The sequence below is a fragment of the Panthera onca genome, chromosome C2 (genome assembly GCF_046562875.1).
Source record: "Panthera onca isolate mPanOnc1 chromosome C2, mPanOnc1 haplotype 2, whole genome shotgun sequence".
Lineage (NCBI taxonomy): Eukaryota > Metazoa > Chordata > Mammalia > Carnivora > Felidae > Panthera > Panthera onca.
In genome coordinates, this window is record NC_138347.1 from 41720172 (window position 1) to 41741510 (window position 21339).

Sequence of the window (21339 nt, forward strand, 5' to 3'; positions counted from 1 at the left end):
AAGATTTGAACCTGAGCTGCCTGAAACTGTGTTCCTCACAATTACAATATGCACATCAAAAACGTATCTCCTATTAGGGGTGCCTAGGTGGCTTAGTCGGTTAAGCGTCCCGCTTTGACTCAGCTCATGATCTCATGAGTTTGAGCCCCGCGTCCGGCTCATGCTGACAGCTCAGAGCCTGGAGCCTGCTTAGGATTCTGTGTCTCCCTCTCTCTGCCCCTCCCCCACTTGCACTCTGTCTCTGTCTCTCAAAAATAAATGAACATTAAACAAATGTTTTTTTTTTAAATATCTCCTATTCATTTTCCAGCAATTGATGTTGCAGTTTAAACTGTTGGTTCCTTGGTCATGATATATTTTTGTTGATATGCTCATAATTTTTCTCCTTTTTTGCTTTGGGATAAATAGTGTATAATGGTAAAATCAGGCAAATGTTGGAGTCCACAGAACACAGGTTTTCTATTTTGGAGTCCAAGTCTCCGGTTCATGTACAAATCAAAATCAATATTCTATTCCGAGAAGAAACACCCAACTCAGTAAAGACAGTTTTTCTAATGTGTCTCTGACATGGAACCTTTCTTTACCAGTATTTTATTGTAATCTTTTTACATTAAAAGAAAAAAAAAACTATATAGATTGCTTGATCATGTTGTCTTCTCTGGAAGCCCATATATATTTTTTTGGAAACCCATATTTTTGATAACTAATTTCATCTGTTGACAATAAACAAAAGCCTGTAACAGAAAACTTAATTTGGCATTTTGCTTAACATGAGAATATTGGAGTCAGTTTATTTTTTAAATTTTTTATTCCATCTTCACTTTCTTTGTTTTTTTTTAATTTTTTTTTTTAAAGAGAGAGAGATAATCTTAAGCATACTTCACGTGCAGTGTAGAGCCCAACGTGGAGCTCAATCCCACAACCCTGGGATCGTGACCTGAGCTGAAATCAAAAGTCAGATGTTCAACTGACTGAGCCACCCAGGTGCCCTGGAATCAGTTTCTTTACAGTACAAATATGGTAAATGCTACACAGTTTAGTACAGCAAATGCTTACTTGGCTAACTTAGTGTAACATATGCAAACTTAAATGGTGTGTACTTACCCAAAAATTCATTCATTCCCTAACTCAGAAAATAGGAATAACACCCAACAACTTGAACAAGAAACTCAGATGCCAGTTCTTAAGGTTTCTTCTACCTTATAATCTTCATCGATTCTATCTCCAAGATCTATCAATATTTTCTAGATAATATATCTCAAATGAATACAGTTCTTTCTATGATGATAACTATTTCTCTATCTATGTCATAACATCTCTAATTTGGGCTATTTTAGTGATCCCCTGTGTACTCCATTTTTGACTCAGTTCAATGCATTTGCCCCTAGGAACAAGAATGATCTCTTTGAAATGTAAATCTGATTATGGTATACCTCATGCATGAAACCTTTCAATGACTTCCCACAAAACTTACTATATAAAAACAAGCCCTTAATATCACCTTCACAGCACTGCATGGCCTAATTTGTCTGCATGCCTCCCCAGACTAATTTGAGACTCTCTGTTTCAGCTTTACTTTTTTTCTTTCACGTTCAAACTCTCAAAACTCTTGCCTCAAGGATTTCACCCCAAAAAGATCTGTCGTCCATTTTTTGCTTCTGTCTTTTATATATCATATAAAACTTGTAATGTTTTGTATGTATCATGGAAAACGATAGTCCTTACTTTTAAGGTCAGATGGTATCCATATCATAATAATAATTATTATCAATTGGAAGTCCTCTTACTCCTTTTTGTTCTAAACTAAATATGTTCATATAGGGGAAAAAAGTTTCTTTAGGAAATATACCTCATGTTTTCTTTTATCCTAGGGATATTTATTTAAACATAATTCAAGAATTTTTTTAAAAGATGTGTTTAGAAGAAACTGACTTGGGTGGCTCAGTCAGTTGAGCATCTTGATTTGGGCTCAGGTCATGACCTCACAGTGATGAAATCAAGCCCCATGTTGGGCTCTGGGCTGGGAGTGAAGCCTAGTTGAGCTTCCTTCCCTCTCTCTCTGCCCTTGTCCCCCACTTTCTCTCTCTCTCTCTCTCAAAAACAAAAAATTAAAAGAGGAAGAAATTGAGAGTTTCCTTTATTTGTAGCTTTAAAATACAACTTACAGGGGCACCTGGATGGCTCAGTCAGTTAAGCAGCCGACTTCGGCTCAGGTCATGATCTCGCAGTCCGTGGGTTCAAGCCCCGCGTCGGGCTCTGTGCTGACAGCTCAGAGCCTGGAGTCTGTTTCAGATTCTGTGTCTCCCTCTCTCTCTCTGACCCTCCCCCGTTCATGCTGTCTCTCTCTCTGTCTCAAAAGTAAATAAACGTTAAAAAAAATTAAAAAAAATAAAATTGAATACAACTTATAATTACTATTAATCATATATGTAATTACAAGTTAAGTATATATTACATATATTACATTATATAGTTCTGCATTTAATACCTAATGGAACACATAATTTAAAAAAAAATTGTCCTTCTTCCATTTATTTTCATCATAACGCTTTATAATTTGTTCATAGCATGAGAGTGATTCTTTAAAGGGAAATTTATTCCACTAAGATGTTTATGATTTGTTTAACCTAGTAATTGTGCATGGGAAATACTATAATGGGACATTACTATGGAGAGATGAATACAGCTTTCATTCTTCTCTCAAAATGTATTGGTTGCTTTTTGTGAGCCAAGCATTCTAGTAGGTCGCAAGGGATAAAGGTGGAGGGGGGGGATCCATGAAGTGCTTACTATCTTATCTCACCACAGTAATAATATCATAGGAATTGAGTTTTAAAGAGCAGAATGTTATTGATACCTATGTTTTATGAAAGCATGATTAGATCTTCAGTATTTAGTTTGTATGTGGTTCTGGTACTACATTGCTGTTACAAGGCATATCAATTATCAACTGAGTTGAACACAGTTTGGGAAGAAGGATTTCAGATAGTAGAAATTTCGCTGGCTGGTAAGAATGCAGATTATGAAATGTGAAGGCAGGTCAGAATGGGTGCAGGATGTGCCCTTGGGTGACTTCAGACATTACTGAACATGAACTGAATTTCTTTTAGTCACAAAAATTTATTTTTTGTTTTAGGTGTAGCTCCCTACTATATATCAAATAAACTGAAAGTATTATGAAACTAAGATTTCCTTAGAAGGAAAATGGTATGGATCCAGCTGTTACAAATTATGTGCAGGCATTTTCAATGTACTATTTTCTAGTCCTAATTAATGAAAATTTTATTGGTTTCTAAATATGTTGTTAGTTAGTTGGGCTTTTAATGTGTAATCAGAGTGACAAGTACAGATTGGGGGCAGTGCAGAAGACTTTGCTAGGCATCCGAAGTGCATCAAATCTACCCCAAAGTCTTGGGAAAAGTGCTCACTTTTCCACTCTTGTTGGTATTCTGAGCATTTGCTCTTCAGTATACACTGTGCAGAATTCCAAATACTATGTTATATTTTAGTGAAAATTACCTCTCAACTGTGTAATAGACAAGGTTGAATATTTTACTTTCCTCGGCTGCTTGAGAGTTCTTAATGTCCAGGAGACTAAAGCAATAAAGTGGAATTGCATTAGCCCTTTTAATTTTTTATTGGAAACTATTTAAGGGTTTGCCTTTTTCCCCCTACACAATAAAGCTCCTTGTTTCAGCTGGTAACATAGAGAAAGTAGAAAATTTATTCTATGGTGAGCAGGCAGACTCCTCTGCAAAGGCATCCCACTCACAAATAGCTTTCTAATAGACCTACAACAGTGAAGCATTCCCTCGTCCCGGTGACCAGAACTGTCTTCCATCAGAGCCATTCACCTGGCTAGACATAGGCTTGAGATTATTGTTGAAGAAAACTACTATCGACAATTACCGCAGTAAAATGAAGTAAGCAATTCACTGTGTGCCCAGTAAAATCTGTCTACTATCTTTATAGTCAAACTATATAACTTTTTTTTTGTTAATTTTAGGGTGCTGGATTTACTGCCAATCTTCCATCAGATACCACTTTTACATTTTACAGAACGAGAAGTCAGCAGATACAAAACACCTAAGTATCTGTGTCTAGGAAATCCTCAGCCTTAGATTTCGTTTCTGCTTACAACACTTAATGGGATGAACAGTCAGTGCACTAATATCATTAAGCCTCAGTCATCTCCTCAGGAAAAATAGATGATAGTGTCTCACATGATCACTGTAAGCACAGAAGTGAAATACAAGTGCAGTGCTAGACATGGAGATTTTCGGTAAGGCATTTGTTATATTACTCAGAGGTGCAAACTCTCTCTTCAAGTAGATAGATCTGGGGTAGGTGCTGCAAACTGATAATGCAATCTGCATCGATTTTCTTTCTTTCGTCTTTTTCTTTTTTTCCCATCTTTATTTAAATTCCAGTTAGTTAACATACAGTGTAAAGTTAGTTTCAGATGTAGTTTAGTGATTCATCATTTACATACAATGTAATGTATGCCTGAGTTTTCAAAGGCTGCTGGGTTAAGATGTGACTTAATGTCCCATCCCCTGTCCAATCCCTCACCTCTCTATCCTCGTGTCCGAAACCAAAACCCCTAAATTTGCAGAATATAAGAAGACAATTATCCTAAATGAATTCTCAAGTCAATCAACACACTTTTAAATAGTAACTCCAAAGAGTAGGTGGAATATATCGATCTCTGGATTGAAGAAATACTTGCAAAATCTTGTCAGTGGTTTTAATTACAAACACACACACACATACACACTCCTGCATGCGGACCCCTTTCTCCTTCCTTCTCTCCCCCCGCCTTCTCTGTCTCTCATTATCTCCCCACTACCCACTCACTTCAAGGGTGGCAACTCTAAGCATAGGTGACCAAATCTGAAACTCTGTAAAATGATCAAATAGAGTGAATGAAAATGGCAGACATCCTCCCACTTTTGTTCTTCATTCATTCTTATGTTCCAAACTTCTAATATGTCTGAGTTATTTGTGCTAGAAAGGTGATACATGTTTGCCAGCTATAAGTAATGTGGTTTAATATTTCCTCTGTAATATTTTCTTTTCTTTCTCCCATTCTCTTTGCCCTTTAATTCTCTCTTCCTCTTAGATGAATGTAAGTTAATTTAATCTTCTTATCCTGTTTATTCAATGCATCTATCTCCCAAGTTGCATGTAAAGTTCTAGGATAATATAGTGTTAACAATGCTGAAAAAAAGGGTTGTGCCTATATTTAGAAATTAACCACTTTAATTTTTTTTTTATTTTTATTCACTTTTGAGAGAGAGACAGACAGACAGAGCATGAGCAGGGGAGGGCAGAGAGAGAGGGAGACACAGAATCTGAAGCAGGCTCCAGGCTCTGAGCCATCAGCACAGAGCTCCATATGGGGCTCCAGCTCACAGAGCGTGAGATCATGACCTGAGCCAATTTCAGACACTTAACTGGCTGAGCCACCCAGGTGCCCCCAAAAGTAACCACTTTAAGGAATTCAAGGCTATTCTTTTTATTTTCATAATGCCATTAAATACTATTATCTATTGCTCTGTCTCCTGCCTATGAGATTCTTCCCTATATTTTGAGAAGTTTATTTCTACCTTAATTAGGGAGTAGGGAGAGAGATTTTGTATTTTTGACATACATATTAGAATAGATGTACATATGTCAAATCTTATAGTGCCCTTTTTTTCTTTGAAAACTTCGTATTCTTATGCAAAAAGTATTTTTTTCTTGAATAGGATGGAATTAATTTTATGTAAAATTCAAATATATAGACATGCTGTCCTATACAGTTATGTACATTCATGTCTTTCCTAAACAGTTTCAAAATAGAGGATTAGTTGAAATTTTTATGAAACACTTACTTGGCTAATAGTGTTGTTGATCCCATGGGCATCTGTTTATGGTCATCTATTTACTTTTCGTGTTTTCTTGAGAAGTCCATTCTTACCCACCTAGGGAATGAAATTTCAGAATATGCTGAGTAGAAATCTGTTTTTATCTTGGAACAAATATTTACTTTAAACATAAAAATGAAGTGAAGAAAGAAACCCTAGAATTACACGAATTCATTTTTTCTTCTATGTTACCTTACAAATATTAGCCATTTGTAAATATTGAATTCAAAGCAAATATTGAATACTTTTAAATTGCACACTTCTAGTTGATAATATTTTGTGATCATAAACTGAATACCTAACATATAAATGACACATTACTGGTTTATTTTAAATCCCTCACTTGTTTTTAAAGTTTATTTATTTATTTTGAGAGACAGAGAGTGAGCAAGGGAGGGGCAGAGAGAGAAGCAGAGACAGAATCCCAAGCAAGCTCCACTCTGTCAGTGCAGTGCTCAATGCGGGATTCGATCTCATTAACCATGAGATCATGATCTGAGCCAAAATCAAAAGTCAGAGGCTTAACCAACTGAGCCATCCAGGCACCCCATAAATCCATTACTTGGCCACAATATTGTCAGTCATTTTAATAAATTTCACAAAATAAAAATGGAATGGAAAGCTGATAGATTATAAGATGTGTTGAAGTATAAATTTGAAAGTTGCAGAGGTGTTTCCTCAGGAAAAAAATGGACGTGATTTTAAAATAAACTAACCTAAAAAGTAAAGCAAGTCTAAAGGACCTCTGATACAATATAATGATATCACCATTTCTCAAAATTCTATATGGTGATCTCTTTTAGAGAGTGTATAGTTAATGATATAACTAACAGGGCAAATATTTTTGTGTCATGTCTTATAGCATTCACAGAATTTTGTTTTGTTTTGTTTTTCCTCTGAGTTTTCTACTTTTTATAGGTTCCCTTTAAATTCAGGATTTAAAAAAATTGTATTGTTTTCTGTATAAATGTTCCTAAATGAGATATAGTTACTTGAGATAAAAAATGTGAAATTCACTGGGGTGCCTGGGTGGCTCAGTCAGTTAAACGTCCGACTTCAGCTCAGGTCATGATCTCATGGTTAGTGACTTCGAGTCCTGCGTAGGACTCTGAGCTGACAACCCAGAGACTGAAGCCTGCTTCAGATTCTGAGTCTCTCTCTCTCTCTCTGCCCCTCCCCAGCTTGTACTCTCTCTCTCTCTCTCTGTCAAAAATTAAACATTAAAAAATTTTTTTTGAAATGTGAAATTCACATTAGTGAAGCTGCCAACATTCACAGTCGACAATAATTTCTCCCATGTTGCATTTTTTTAAAGAAAAGAGAAGAAAAAGGGAACAGAGCAGTAGAATAGAAACAAGAACTAGTAAAAACCGTGGTGAGAGTGTGTGTGTGTACGTGTGTGTGCATTTGTGAGTGAGAGTGTGCTTTTGATGTATAAATCCAAGCCACACATGTAGTATGCATAGTTAGTTTCTTACTTTCCTGACGTGAGCCTAAAGCTCGTGACTTATGTCTCAAACTCCTACTCTGGGTGATTTCAAATCTATTTTGGAAATTCTATTTTCCTGAAATAACTTCATGTGTTTATTTTTCCTAAATTTGTATATAATGGTAAATATTGGAGTGGTGACCTCTCCATGCTCTAGCTATGGTTCCAGTGCAGCCGGGAAGATCCTATTCTGTTGTAGGGCCTACTGAAACATAGAGGTGACTTACCTCCTCCAAAACCCCTTCCTAGAAATAGTTTTCTTAGACATCCCACTGCTCTTCAGGTCTGAAGAACACTTCTGGCACTGTTCCGAAAGAACAGGCTGTCTCTCAGTATACCTGAGTATAGATTTGGGCCCTATGCATTTTAGGGCCATAAACATGGTTTTGTCTTTCATATCCCCCCCTTTCCCCCTTTTTTAGTATTTACCTATTCGTTACATACATCTTCCTGTGAATTTGTAAACTTAGTTCATGGGACTTGTTCTCTGGCCATTGATAATTAAGGATAGAAAACTCAGCTAGTGCAACTCTTAGGAAACACAGCTCTTCCTTGAAGGTGGAGGGCAACTGAAAAGCCGGCAGAACACAACAACATCCTTAGGATCGGGGGCTGTTTTAGTATTCTCTTTGTGGTGAGCGTATTATTGGACATATTTCAGTTTTACTGGCACCTGTCTTGCTAAATCTGATGGAACAACAACAAACACAATAAAGTCTTGTTACTCAGCTATCTTTGAGCCACACTAGATTGTGATTGATTCTGTTGTGTTTAATGGTATGGTGGCATTTTGCCTTAGGCCTTTTTTATTGAACAGTGGAAGGAACAGAAGAAGGAAACACTTGATCACTTTGTAAATGCTGCACATTGCAGGCAGGGTTTAATGACTGAACGTTGCCACTTCCAGTGTATTGAAATGCCTGGGCCTTGCCTCAAAGCATTGTACCTCTATTCAAATGGCAAAGAATAGAGTTCCTGTAAGATTGTGGAGTGCAGCTCATTTTGGGAATAAACAGTTGCTTTGACCTTGTACCGGCAAATAGACCCTGTCAGGCCTGGAATTGCAAGGCCAGGAAATCATCTGTTTAGTCAGTGCTGGTTCTGGTCATTAGTTTGTGTTTATGGCTGGGAATTGATAATATAGCCCTGTGTATATGGAGCTAAAGTCTGAATACTAAAAGGGACCTATTTACCAACAGCTTTATTTTTTAATTTAAAGTTAATTCAAATTGAAATGAGCCTTTTAACCCTTAATTAGGACCATGTTTTCTCTTAAAAGTCAACCACATTAGTCAACTGGAGACAAAATTCACTTTGCAATTGAAAGGCTGTCTACTTTCTTTCAACAGTAGCCACCATGGTTTACTAAGTGCATTGGTTTTCCTTTCACTATGGTAACTTGACCCATTCTCAGTATCAGCCTGGCTCAAACCCATCAATTAGGACTTAGAGGAAAGTGTGCTATGTAATTTGGGAATAAGGCCAAGATTCTATCTTGAAGCTTTTTTTGTAATTATTATTTATTGTATACACAGTGCACATAATACTCTCTATTTCATACTTTTTCTTTGTTATTTTCCAAAGCTGATAGTTTGTTATTTTACCCCCCTATTAGCCTGCAATATTTAGTTCCTGTTTTATTGTTACTTCTTCATAAATATGGAATCAGCAGATTCCCAAAATATTTTTAACTCATTCACTACAAATTGGTATTATTTTGGCTTCCTTCTATTATATTATTCACATTTGTAGTGTTTCTCAATAGCAAATTAACATTTGGCAGGGGCTTTCTCATTTTTGTTCCACTGTGGCCTATCTTGGGGTTTTTCAAAAAGTTTTGGGGTTTATTCTCAGTAACTCAGCACTTAAAATAAGGGAACTAAAATCTAGACTAGCAAGGAAAAGACAAGTAAAACCTCACTACAGATTAACAGAAGAGAAATGTATTCTCTTGAATTGTGTTTTCAATAGTGTGCTCATTTCCCTTGTCATTAAAAAAGAAAAAGAAAACACATCATCTTACAAAATTAAAGAGAATAATTAATATCAATATTTTTATGCATTGCCATAAGATTCCCCAACTTTTAAACATCCTACTCTATCTGAAATGTACATAAAATCAAATATAGACTTATGTGCTATTGGTGAAGCTGAAACTATAAAACAGGGAATTATCTGGTGGTCAATTTATTTTTCAATGCATTCAATCATGAAATCAGTACATCCTTTGAATACATTCTGCTCTGACACAGAAAAAACACTGAAAAGAGCAAAAACCTGTCATTTCTTTTTCAAGTATATTTCTTTAAAGTTAGAAGAGAACCTCCTTTGTCTTGTTACCCTATATGGTTTTATAATTTCAGTGGCCAATTTTAACCCTTAAAGCAGTGATGAAAGTGAAGATACTTTGATATGCAGTATTTATTTTGTCTTTCTACTTAGAAAGTTGTAAGAATCCTACTAATTTTGGTACACAAAGTATTAACCGTTCAGAGTGTCAACCTGAAGAGTTGTTAGAGGTAAGCTAGCCAATGTCCAGCATCCAATAAATGAAAAATTAGAAGCATAGAGAGGATAACTGATTGCAAGGTCTCATTCACTTCAAAAACGCATCTTATCAACTGCTAGGTGCTAGACATTGAGCTAGACGCTGGGCGTACAAAATGAATAGGAAGTAACTGTCTCTGGATTGCTCAGAGTCTAACCTAGGAACACATAGTGACTAAAAAATGGAACTTCAGACTTATTTCTAGAAGAGGAAGTCACTTTCCCAAAGCCCTCATTAAAATTTGAATACACCTGGACAGTGACTTTGAGATAACACCTATTTAGGAGAAAAGATTACATCAAAACTTGCATTTCCTACTACCTAGTCCAGAGCTCTTCCTATAAGATGCTGAAAACAACTTAATGTGTTGGGTTAAAAAGAAGAGAAACTGAAGAATTTCTTGGCGAAGGTAACACTAAAGTGTATTGAAAATTGTCTTAGCGGGGCGCCTGGGTGGCTTGGTCGGTTAAGCGTCCGACTTCAGCTCAGGTCATGATCTCATGGTCCGTGAGTTCGAGCCCCGCATCGGGCTCTGTGCTGACAGCTCAGAGCCTGGAGCCTGTCTCCAATTCTGTGTCTCCTTCTCTCTCTGCCCCTCCCCTGTTCATGCTCTGTCTCTCTCTGTCTCAAAAATAAATAAACGTTAAAAAAAAACTTTAAAAAAAAAAAAAAAAGAAAATTGTCTTAGCAATTACACTTTCAAGGGAGGAGATCCATTTCTAAAATAACCGTGCCATATAGAATCGAGCTTTTTAAAGCTAAGATTATAACTTCTATCACTGTAGGACCAGACACAATAAAGTGTCTTGGTCATTTTGGAGATTAACACATATGTGTTAGAGGAATATCGATAAACAAAACCCAAACACTATCTGAACAAGTCTCATTATTTAGTAAATCCATGGTGATATCCAGTAAGGTTTGAGGAAGTGATACCTCTGGCTTTTAATGGCTATTAATTTATATTCATGGATCATCCTCCTTTTATTTACCAACACAAAATCAAAGACGAGAGTTCGTGCCACACTTAACTACTTCGAAAATCTTCATTACAGGAAGGGAATAAAACATTTATGGGAACACAAAAACAAGGGCGGCAGTTTGCCTCCAAACAGTATTAAACTGTTGAGGTACTTCTTGGTTTGCCCACCCCAAGACTGAAATCTGTAAATAGTTTTACCAGTGTTCTTATCAGTCAAACACTGATAAAATTATAACCTAGGTTACCTGAAGAAATCTGTAAATCAGAATTCTGTCATTTTGGCAGCAGGTTTTGAATATGTGTATACCTATCTTACTTAAGTATTGCTTTAGTAGCTGGCTTGCACCAGGGAAGATCTTAACTATTTAGCATATTATTATTATTATTATTATTATTATTATTATTATTATTGTTATTTTAAAACTTAAGAGCACCTGGGTGGTTCAGTCAGTTAAGCATCTGACTTCAGCCTAGGTCATGATCTCATGGCTTGTGAGTTCCAGCCCGTGTCAGGCTCTGTACTGACAGCTCAGAGCCTGAGCCTGCTTTGGATTCTCTGTCTCCCTGTCTCTGTCCACCCCACCCCCCCGCCATCACCACCCCACTCACACTCTGTCTCTCTCTTTCTCTCTCAAAAATGAATAAACATTTAAAAAAAAACCTTAAAACTGTATATATCTGAATCACTCCTCTTTTTGCCTGTTTTTTTTCCTTGATATTCTATAGTAAATTGACTAAGATTTCCCATGAGTAAGAGAGAAACATTACTTTCTATTCCTTTACCTGATTTTTTATATGCTGAACCTTTCAGTCTCTGAAATAATACTTAAGTGAAAGAAATGTGCAGATTGCTTTATCACTAGTTTTACATTCAAGGATAAAGGAAGTTCTTTGAAATTACAGTCATTGCTTTTACCACTCAAAGCAAGATACTAAAATACAAGTATTTATGCCCCTTAGAGGTAAAATTTCACATTCACTCAGGAGGATTTTTTTGAAAGATGAACAAAGTACAATAGATAGATAGGTATTTAAGCACAAATCTACTTCAAGGAAAGGAGATTATTTACTGGGAAAAATTCAAAAGTAAGTACTTTATGTAAAGAATTTCTCCATATGCATTTAAAGAGAGTGTTCCCTAACAGTGTAATTTTACTACTGGATATAAATTATTCAGTCATATTCTCAAATTTTTTTGAACAATTTTGGTAAAAGATTTAAAGATCCTGCTTGTAGCAAGAAGGAAAAATGTACTTGTATGTCTCCTATAGGTAGCGGGTCGTGCTGTTCCTGAGGTTGGCAGACTCGGTTCTTCAAGCAAAAACACACTTACCCATCTTCCCGTAATAATGTTAAATGTCAAATAGAAAATCCTAGAGAAAGGCGAGAAAACATTACCCTTTCTGAAATAGTTTCTTACTAGGAGTAGACGACAAAAGACTTGGCATTCATTTAATTAAATAAGTTTTAGATGACAATTCTTCAGTGTCATAACAGCAGCTTAGAATTTTAGAAAAATAATTCATGGTTCTAGAGAATAATTTGCTTTCAATAAGCAATCTATATAAAATTAAAAGCCAAAAAATCTCTTACATGTTATTAAGTGTTTATTTATTTTCAGAGACGGGGGGGGGGGTGAGCAGGAGGGGGCAGAGAGATAGGGAGAGAGAGGTCGAATCCCAATCAGGCTCCACACTCAGCATGGAACCCAACACAGGGCTCAGTCTCCCAACAGTGAGATTATAAACTGAGCCAAAACCAAGAGTCAGATGCTTAACCCACTGAGCCACCCAGGTGCTCCTTCTCTTTCAGATTATACCACAAATTCTTTGTTATCTTGGAGATGCTACTTTTTCTGTGTATGCTCTAATTGTCCATTCTGTAAAATTAGTAGAGTAACATCTGTTCCAGTGATTTTGACACAACTGCTGTGAGATTCAGTTGAGACGGTACATATGAAAGGTTTTCAGAAAGAGTAAAGATGTCTACAAAATTTAGGGTGTTGTTATATAATCTATCATTGTATTCTGCATATAGTTGAAACTTGATAAATATCAACAAATTGGATAGGTAAAGTGTATCAGCAAGCTACCAGGTGCTGGAAGATACAGAGTAGAGGCTGTCCCTGTGTGTCATCCAAAGTCTTGGAGCTCTGGGTCCTCAGACATATAACGCACAGACTGGCCAGTGTGATTTATTAGGACCTTCTTAGCTCCATTAGTCTATAATTCTATTTAGTACCTCTCAACTGCATTCTCTGCTTGTCTTAGATCCTTTGGAAATACTTTCTGCTGTAGTGATAAAAAAAACTTGCCCATGGAGAGCTACACAAATAGGGTGTTATTCTTCTGACATTCTAAGAAATATTGAGAGAGGTGCTAGCTGAATCAGCAAGTGCAGATTACACATCTAATTTTCTTGGCCTTTAACTTATTGTCACATGTAAACCATTATGCCAAGAATCAATGCTGGAATTATATAGGTAGAATGGCTTCTGTTACATTTGGACCATCTTCTTAGGAAAAAAAAAGATATTTTAATGGCTTTCGTCAGATTTCTGTTTGTATCTCTTTGCCCATCTTTGGGCTATCACTCTGGCCATCCATAACTATTTGCAATTACGTCTGGGTAAGGGAGGACTTGGCAGAGTGTGATTCTGAACAAAATCAAAATTCTGTGAGCAAGCAGAAAGCAGATTTAGGTGTTTAGTATGCAACCAACAGTACCCATCAAGTTCCTCTACTTAACTGCTTGTCTTTTCCTGTTGATCTATTTGTGTATTTAATTATGCTACTTACAGGCCTTTTGCTATCCTTTCATGATCTTTCTCAAGTGAAATTCCTTCTCTGTATTTCCTCCAACAGCTCAATCAGAATGGAATGTTTGCTCCTTGGGGCCTGTGTCAAATGTCTGGTGCCCACTTTCAATTTCAATCACAAGGGCCCTTTTAAGGTGGACAGAACTAGGGACATTTGTATCTTCAAGGCTAACAAAAAGCCTGAAGAAGAGTAAATGATTAACAGATATTTATTAAGCAGAATGTATGTGTGTCTACCTATCTTTTACTATTATTATATCTAAGGTTATTTAATCATTTAGATAAAGTCTAGTTACTAGTTTGTGTCACATTCTTAACTTAAAGGTTTATTGACTGTAGCTACTTTCAAGTTATTATTACAAGTCCTGTGCTGTAGCTAAGAAATGATTGTATGACTTGCCTTTTCTTTAAATATCACAGAGTATAGCCATTTATAATATTGACAAAAAGTGATTGTTTAGTGAATACCTTTATGCTAAATGTTGTAAAAACCATAAAAACCTCAAATAAAAACATACAGATAAACTTACAAGCAACCAAAAAACAAAATACACTGGAACAGTGCAACTCAATCTTTTAAACACTTGAGCATTGCCATCTTGCAAACTTAAAGGCACTCATTGAGCTAAATTGAAACCAGAAGTTAAGTGCTTAGTTTGTTTATACTTTATATCATTTCCCCTAGAGGCGATATGACATGAGATATGAGTGGAAGTTTCTAACCAATGCTTAGGAAGAATGATCAAAAGTTTATGAGCCTACTCCATGTTTGGTCAGGGCAATAGAATTTATCCGAGTGGCTCTCAACGTGGCACCAAAAGTTGTTCCATTTAATGTAAGATAGTCTTAGAGTGGCCATTCTTGATAGAAACTATAAAACAGCAAGACTAGATTAATGATTGCTATCATTTTAAGTTATTCTAATTGTTTATCTTGGTACTATTTCCCTTGACAGTGTATTTCTCAAGAAACATTCAGTAGGAAGATACACTGTTATGGATATAAGGTGTTACCTTTCAAAATGCATTTAAGGATTATAAAAGTTAAGATTTGCTCACATAGGCTTTACTTGAATGCAAATAACCTGTTATTCACAATATGAAGCTGACATAGGAAAATTCTGGGATTCAGATCACCTACAGGGCATATTTTACACATAAGTGCTTTAAACCATCACATCTCAACATAGCATTGAAATTGAGTTTTAGAGATTTAAGAAATCATTGACTTCCAGAGATACTCTGTAGGAAACCTAAAAAATGTGGACGCTGATTTTATTTATTTATTTATTTTTAATTTTTTAAAAAATTTTTATTTATTTTTGAAAGAGAGAAAGAGTGCAAGCAGGGGAGGGGCGGAGAGAGAGGGAAACACAGAATCCAAAGCAGGCTCCAGGCTCTGAGCTGTCAGCACAGGGCCCAACGCGGGGCTCAAACTCACAAACCATGAGATCATGACCTGAGCCAAAGTCGGCCACTTAATCTACGGAGCCACCCAAGTGCCCCTGGACTCTGATTTTAATCCTCAAAACAATGTCAAGAGACTTCTTGCTAGGATTTTCACTATGATTTCAGTTCTCCATGTAATTCTGAAAATAGATCACATAAACCATTACAGCATTTTGAATTTTACATCAGATTAAAGAAAAGCAATACAGTAGAGGTGTATTTCTGTAAAAGCAATAAATATATAAAGAATACTAAATGGGCATCTGAAATCAATATTTCATGACCGGTTCGTGGAGCTCAACAAAACATGTCATTCAGAGATGGCCAGAAAGAAAGAAGAGGAAGACAGTTATTTAGAAAGCTTTAATCTAGTAATTATTTACAAGTAGATCAGTTTAAATAGAAATTATGTGTCACTATGTTTCTGAAAGACAGACAAGGAAATTTTTAAAAACCTTCAGTGTAGGCCACGGCTGTAGAAGTTACAGCACTGGAACGACACTGTCAAGGCAGAAAAAAAAAAAAAGCTCATGAGAACTGATGCATCAAGAATCTTAAAACAAGGAAGCCATGATTTCTTCCTTTCAGTTGCTTACAATTTGTGGGGAGGGAGCCGTACACACAGAAATCAATTAGAAAGAGAGTGAGTGTGTAATGTAGTGCTAACTGCACGCAGATAATGTACACATTGCATCATGTTTTAAAAGGGAATGGCTACATGATGACATGGCTTTGCTGTATTTTTCTCCACAAATAGTTCAATGCCAAGCAAAGCTGTGAAAACATGAGCTGGAAATTTCATCACACTCTAGTGCCAAAATAATCTAAATCTTCAGGGTTTTTTTTTTCCCTTTAACATTTGGTGCGAATTCAAATGTATATATGTGGAGAAACTACACTGGGTCACATTATTTGCTTCTGTAAATTCTGGAAGGAAAAAAAATGGATTTTTTTTTATTCCTAATGAATTCTTCCCCTAACATTCTGAAATCTGTTTTACGTGTTTTGAAAAATACGCTTTCAAAATTATCACCGAATCTTAAACGAGTGATTTTGTTTGTAGCTTGCCGACCAGGTTTCTACAAGGCTTCGGATGGTAATGTGAAATGTGCCAAGTGCCCGCCGCACAGTTCTACCCACGAAGATGGTTCAGTGAACTGCAGGTGTGAGAATAAGTACTTCCGAGCAGACAAAGACCCTCCATCCATGGCTTGTACCCGTGAGTAGTTTTGCTGCAACCCATGCCTCCATGTTTCTTTTATTTTGTGTTTTTTTTTTTCCTTCTGGTTATTGTGCTTCTTTCTTCTTTTTTTAAAGCATTTGGCCCATTTCCTTCCGTTATCCGTGTGCAAATTGAAAGCTTTCTCTGCTTCACTCTCCATGCTGGCTCACCACAAATGCAACATTTATCACGCAAAATGAATTAGTTTTTAAAGCACTTCCTGCAACAGGACCCCCAGAAAGAAAGAAAGTTTTCTGTATCTTGGTTTAGATCCTGTATTACATTTGACAGAATAGGGGAGGTTATAGTCATGGGATTTGTGTTTTTACATTTCTATTCCCTCACGTTACATGTAGGTCATAGGTCATAGGGAAAAAGGACTAAGATTTATAAAACTAATAGTAAAGTTTTCATAACTATTCACAAGGGCATTGAATTTAGTAGTAAATTCCCTCATTGGACTTCGTGAATGTATCTTCAACTTTGAGTCAAAACTCCCCCGCCCATGGCTTGGGGACGATAGTGCTCTTGAAGCCATGTGTCTATAATCTCATGGATCCTCTAAGGACGAATTAAAAGTATATAATAGAGACAAGATGGTTATTTACCTCTTTCGGTTCCATTGTAAATTATCTATTTCCCTTGTAGTAGAAAACAGAAGTGAGGCTCATTAATCTTTGTTGAACTACTTTGCAGGACCTCCATCTGCACCAAGAAATGTTATCTCTAACATAAACGAGACCTCGGTCATCCTGGACTGGAGTTGGCCCCTGGACACAGGAGGCCGGAAAGATGTTACCTTCAACATCATATGTAAAAAATGTGGGTGGAATGTAAAACAGTGTGAGCCATGCAGCCCAAATGTCCGCTTCCTCCCTCGACAGTTCGGACTCACCAACACCACAGTGACAGTGACAGACCTCCTGGCACATACTAACTACACCTTTGAGATCGATGCCATTAACGGGGTGTCAGAGCTGAGCTCACCACCAAGACAGTTCGCTGCAGTCAGCATCACAACCAACCAGGCTGGTGAGTACGTGCTCGATGCTTTCTGCTCCCGCCATCTCAGAGCCAAGTCATGATTTTGACAGAGTGTGCAAAAAAGAGTGGGGAAGGCAAAGGTTTGAAAGAGTCCCAGAATGTTCTCTTCTGTCACGTTTAAGCAGTTATGCTACGTTCAATACCTCAATTTAATTCTTCAAGTAGGAATAAGTCATATTTATTAGATGATTTTAAGCTAGTTTAATCCCTTGTTTTTCAATTTGGAATATTTAAATAACCGCGGCTCTGCAGATGGTTGTTGTGGGGCTCCTTGAAACATTTTGATATTCCAAAGAACTTAACAGACATTGAACCTTAGTTTGCAGAAGGTTATATAGGATACCTAAAACTACAAAATATCTTTACCTTAGTTATAATTATATCATATTTTTATATAGTTATTCTGTTGCTTTATGTTCCTCTGAAGCTCTAAGTATTACAGCTCAGATACAGATAATTCTGATTAATTAAAAATAAGAAAATACATCCATTTTAAATAAAATTTTATTTTTATTTATATCTATTTATATTTATTTATATCTATATTTATTTATATCTATCAAATATAGATATAATTTGTATTTAAAAATTCAAAGTAGGGAATTTGTGGAGAAGCATGGTGAAAAGAGGTCTTGGTAGAGAACAGTTGGAATCACTGACCTAAAAATGTTTGCAAATATAAATTACTTTTATATCTTCTATATTTCCTGCTGACAATCTTTTCCCAATTAAAACAAAACACTACATTGGCAGGTTGTAAACAAAGGCCCTTTAATATGGAATGGAAAAATGAAACAACAAGCAAACTTCTCACCTTTCTTTATCTTACATCCACAATATTTCTCTTTTCTTCACTGTTAGTAAATCTTATTCTTTTAATCACCCCTTAAATCTTCTATGTGTTTTCTCATTCTCTGATAATTCTTACGATTTTTTTAGTATGGCTTTTTTTTTTTTTCAACAGTGTAGTGTCCAGAATTACTGATGAGACTTTAGTTGTGATTCTCTGAAACATGTGGAAGGGTTACTCTACACAGTATACACAAGGGACATATCAGTGATGCCCCTTTGAAATAAGGTGATCACAATGTTTCCATTATTGATAACTGTGATGAATGAGTAAGAGTTTTCTTTTGTAGCCAACAAAGGCTGTGGGAAGTTAAGCTGATAGGTGTTTATTGTACATAATTGTTGCTGTGCGGTATCATAATTAGGGATACTACATTCCAAGCAGTTCAAGACAGAAATATCATTGCATCCTTTATGCACAAATAAATAACGGAGCCAAAATGGGAGAAAAGGAAGAGACATGATGCGCCCTGAGAATGCTTCAACAAGGACCGGTTTCTCTTGTCGGCTCCCAGGTGGGCTCACCCCTGAGCCAGAAGTCAGGGTTGAGAGGCGACTCTGCCTCTTAGCTGCATTTGGCTTAAACTGCCAAAGCCCCTCTGCTGTCTCCTGGGACTCGCCCTTTGCCCTGAGTGGAAGGTGCCATAGGGAAAGGGAAAGAGAGAGGTCTGAATTCTCTCTTTAGCCGAAAGCGGTCTTAGAACAGCAGCCAAAAAAAACAGCTAAAAACACCACTTTTGTTTCTCTCACGTGGCTGGCTCAGGAAGATCCTTAAACTACCAAAGGCACACAGTTAAGAGATGTCACCCAGGGCTAATGTTCAGTAAGTATGCACCAGTATGACTTTGCTGGTTATACTAGTTCAGAGTAGTTCCAACTACTTCTGCAAGGGAGTTAGGCAGATACATCTGTATCGGCTCATTTCTCAGGTATCCTGGGTAGCCCCCAAAACCCAGTATCTTAGCTCCATAATCCTTGCCCGTAATCTAGCATCCGAAAGATAAATGCTGGCGTAAGAGGGGGGTCTTCAGAGCTTTGCACTGGAACACCTCCTTCTTGAGGGGTCCTTATCCCTGTTATGTCATTGACAGGTGTTTTATGTATAACCCCTGCCAGAGTCCACGTTCACCTGTCTCTTTCTGATTCCAAATCCCTCTTTTGGTCCTACTTTGCTTCTGGTCTCCTATATTGATGAAAGTCTTACACTTTTACATTGTCTCATGGTGATATATAAACTTTATCTGTGGAAAAGACAGGACTTTTAAGTGAAGTGTGCTGAATCATTTTTTAAATCTTGCTTACCGAATCTGTGTTTTTTCCCCCACTGGAAGCTAGGTCTCAGACCAAACAACATATGCTTTTGCTTTGCTTCAGTTAATGGTATTTAAACTTTGTAACTAATAATATTTAAAAATTCATAACTTCAGTTTATGTAACTGTCTTCCATGAGAGAAAAAGATGAGTAATGTCATTGCTATATATTGCATGATTATAGCTTCTCATATTCAGTGAACACGGGAATTTTAAGAAATTATAATTATGTGGCAAATGGCTTTCCCCAATCCTATATTTCATGCTGATTTACTACCTTGTTTAAAATAGGAGCATCAATCTGGGTTATAATTATCTCCCAAGTCAAACAAAAACGTATAAAAACAAGCAAGAGCTCCTTCTTTCCTATGTTATCATTGGCCTCTGGCTTTCTGACAATGCATTTATCAGGAAACTAATAGTTCCAGATATACACACTGAATGAATCTAGGTAAGGGCAAACAAGAACAGGCCAAGACATTAAAAAATAAATGGGGTTGACGCTTCGGCCCTCCCAGTTACAAATCACAGGGTAAGACAGATTCAGCAGGGATGATATCAGTTACTCTCTTTAACCCCACTATCATTTAAAAAAATAATCACAAATTTGTCTACACGATGCACCACAGGCATTTGTATATTTATTTCAGGGCATCTGTATCGTTTTGTGTGCCTGGGGTGCTAGAGGGCTTTGTTCCATCTTCAAATCCCCACAGTAAGATATATAAGCAAGATTAGGAGCGATGCCATTTCTCCAGGGAGTGTTTCTTTGTTTTGCTTTATTTTTGTTCTTGTGAAGGTTAATGGACTGGTAGCCTTGAAAAATGAGCTCTCTACCTACTAAAAAGATATGGCTGTGACAGATATGATGCCATGGTGTTTAAATTCCTCCTAGTCTCTCTATCTTTGACAAGGATATAAAGGGAGAAGGTGAAACGTGTCCCTTTGAATTTCGTTTGTGAGATTGAGTTTGTTGATTTTTCTCTTGATTGCATTGTGAAAGCCGTGTGATGACCACGTGATAAGGCACCTTCTAAATTGTAGGGGATTATGTTGTAAGTTCGGATGTTAGTTCAATACTTTTGCAAGGTATGCCAGTGCGATCAAAATCATGGTCTCTCCATAAAGATTGTATCTATCTGTGAATCTATCAGTCAAACATATCCAGAAAGAACTGCAAATTGCAAAGCAAAAATCTGTAAAGTTATAACTTAGTGTAAATTGTTACTTCCTGTTTTTGTACTTGCATGAGTGTATTTACCTTTCACTTCTGGAAACAATCATTCCACTAGTGAAATATCAGTCTGCTTATTCTCAACCTCCATCATAGAATCTGCCCCCTTTTCACTATCCTATAGCATGTAATGATCCCAGACTAAAATAGGGAGCACTAATAGAGACCTTAGGGGCTTTCAGTTTTGAGGTCCACCCCACCCCCATTTTATAGCTGGAGAAACTGAGATCCCAGAGGTTTTTCTAACATTTCATCAAAGAGATCAAACTTTCATTTATGTCTCCCAACTCCAATGCCATTCCCAACTTCTATCCTCATATTCTTTCTGTCATCCTATGATTCATGCCATGTAGCTACAAAAATAAATGCTGCCTTGGAGACAGAGAGGGGCTTTGCTGGAACATTTACTCTAACTTATGCCATCCCTAGTAAACTTGGTTCTTGCCTTTCCGCCATCTATCACGGGGTTACTTAGGGGCGTTCTG

General features: G+C 36.8%; 1 protein-coding gene across 3 annotated transcripts in view; it reads left to right on the top strand.

The window, feature by feature from the left end:
• EPHA3 (EPH receptor A3) overlaps positions 1-21339 on the top strand; it is a 360076-nt gene that overhangs the window by 206179 nt on the left and 132558 nt on the right. For all 3 annotated transcript variants that reach the window (XM_060640217.3, XM_060640218.3, XM_060640219.3), the window contains exons 4-5: positions 16258-16413; positions 17113-17448. In XM_060640217.3, coding sequence (XP_060496200.1) covers positions 16258-16413; positions 17113-17448 — 492 coding nt within the window. The remainder of the gene's footprint in view (positions 1-16257; positions 16414-17112; positions 17449-21339) is intronic.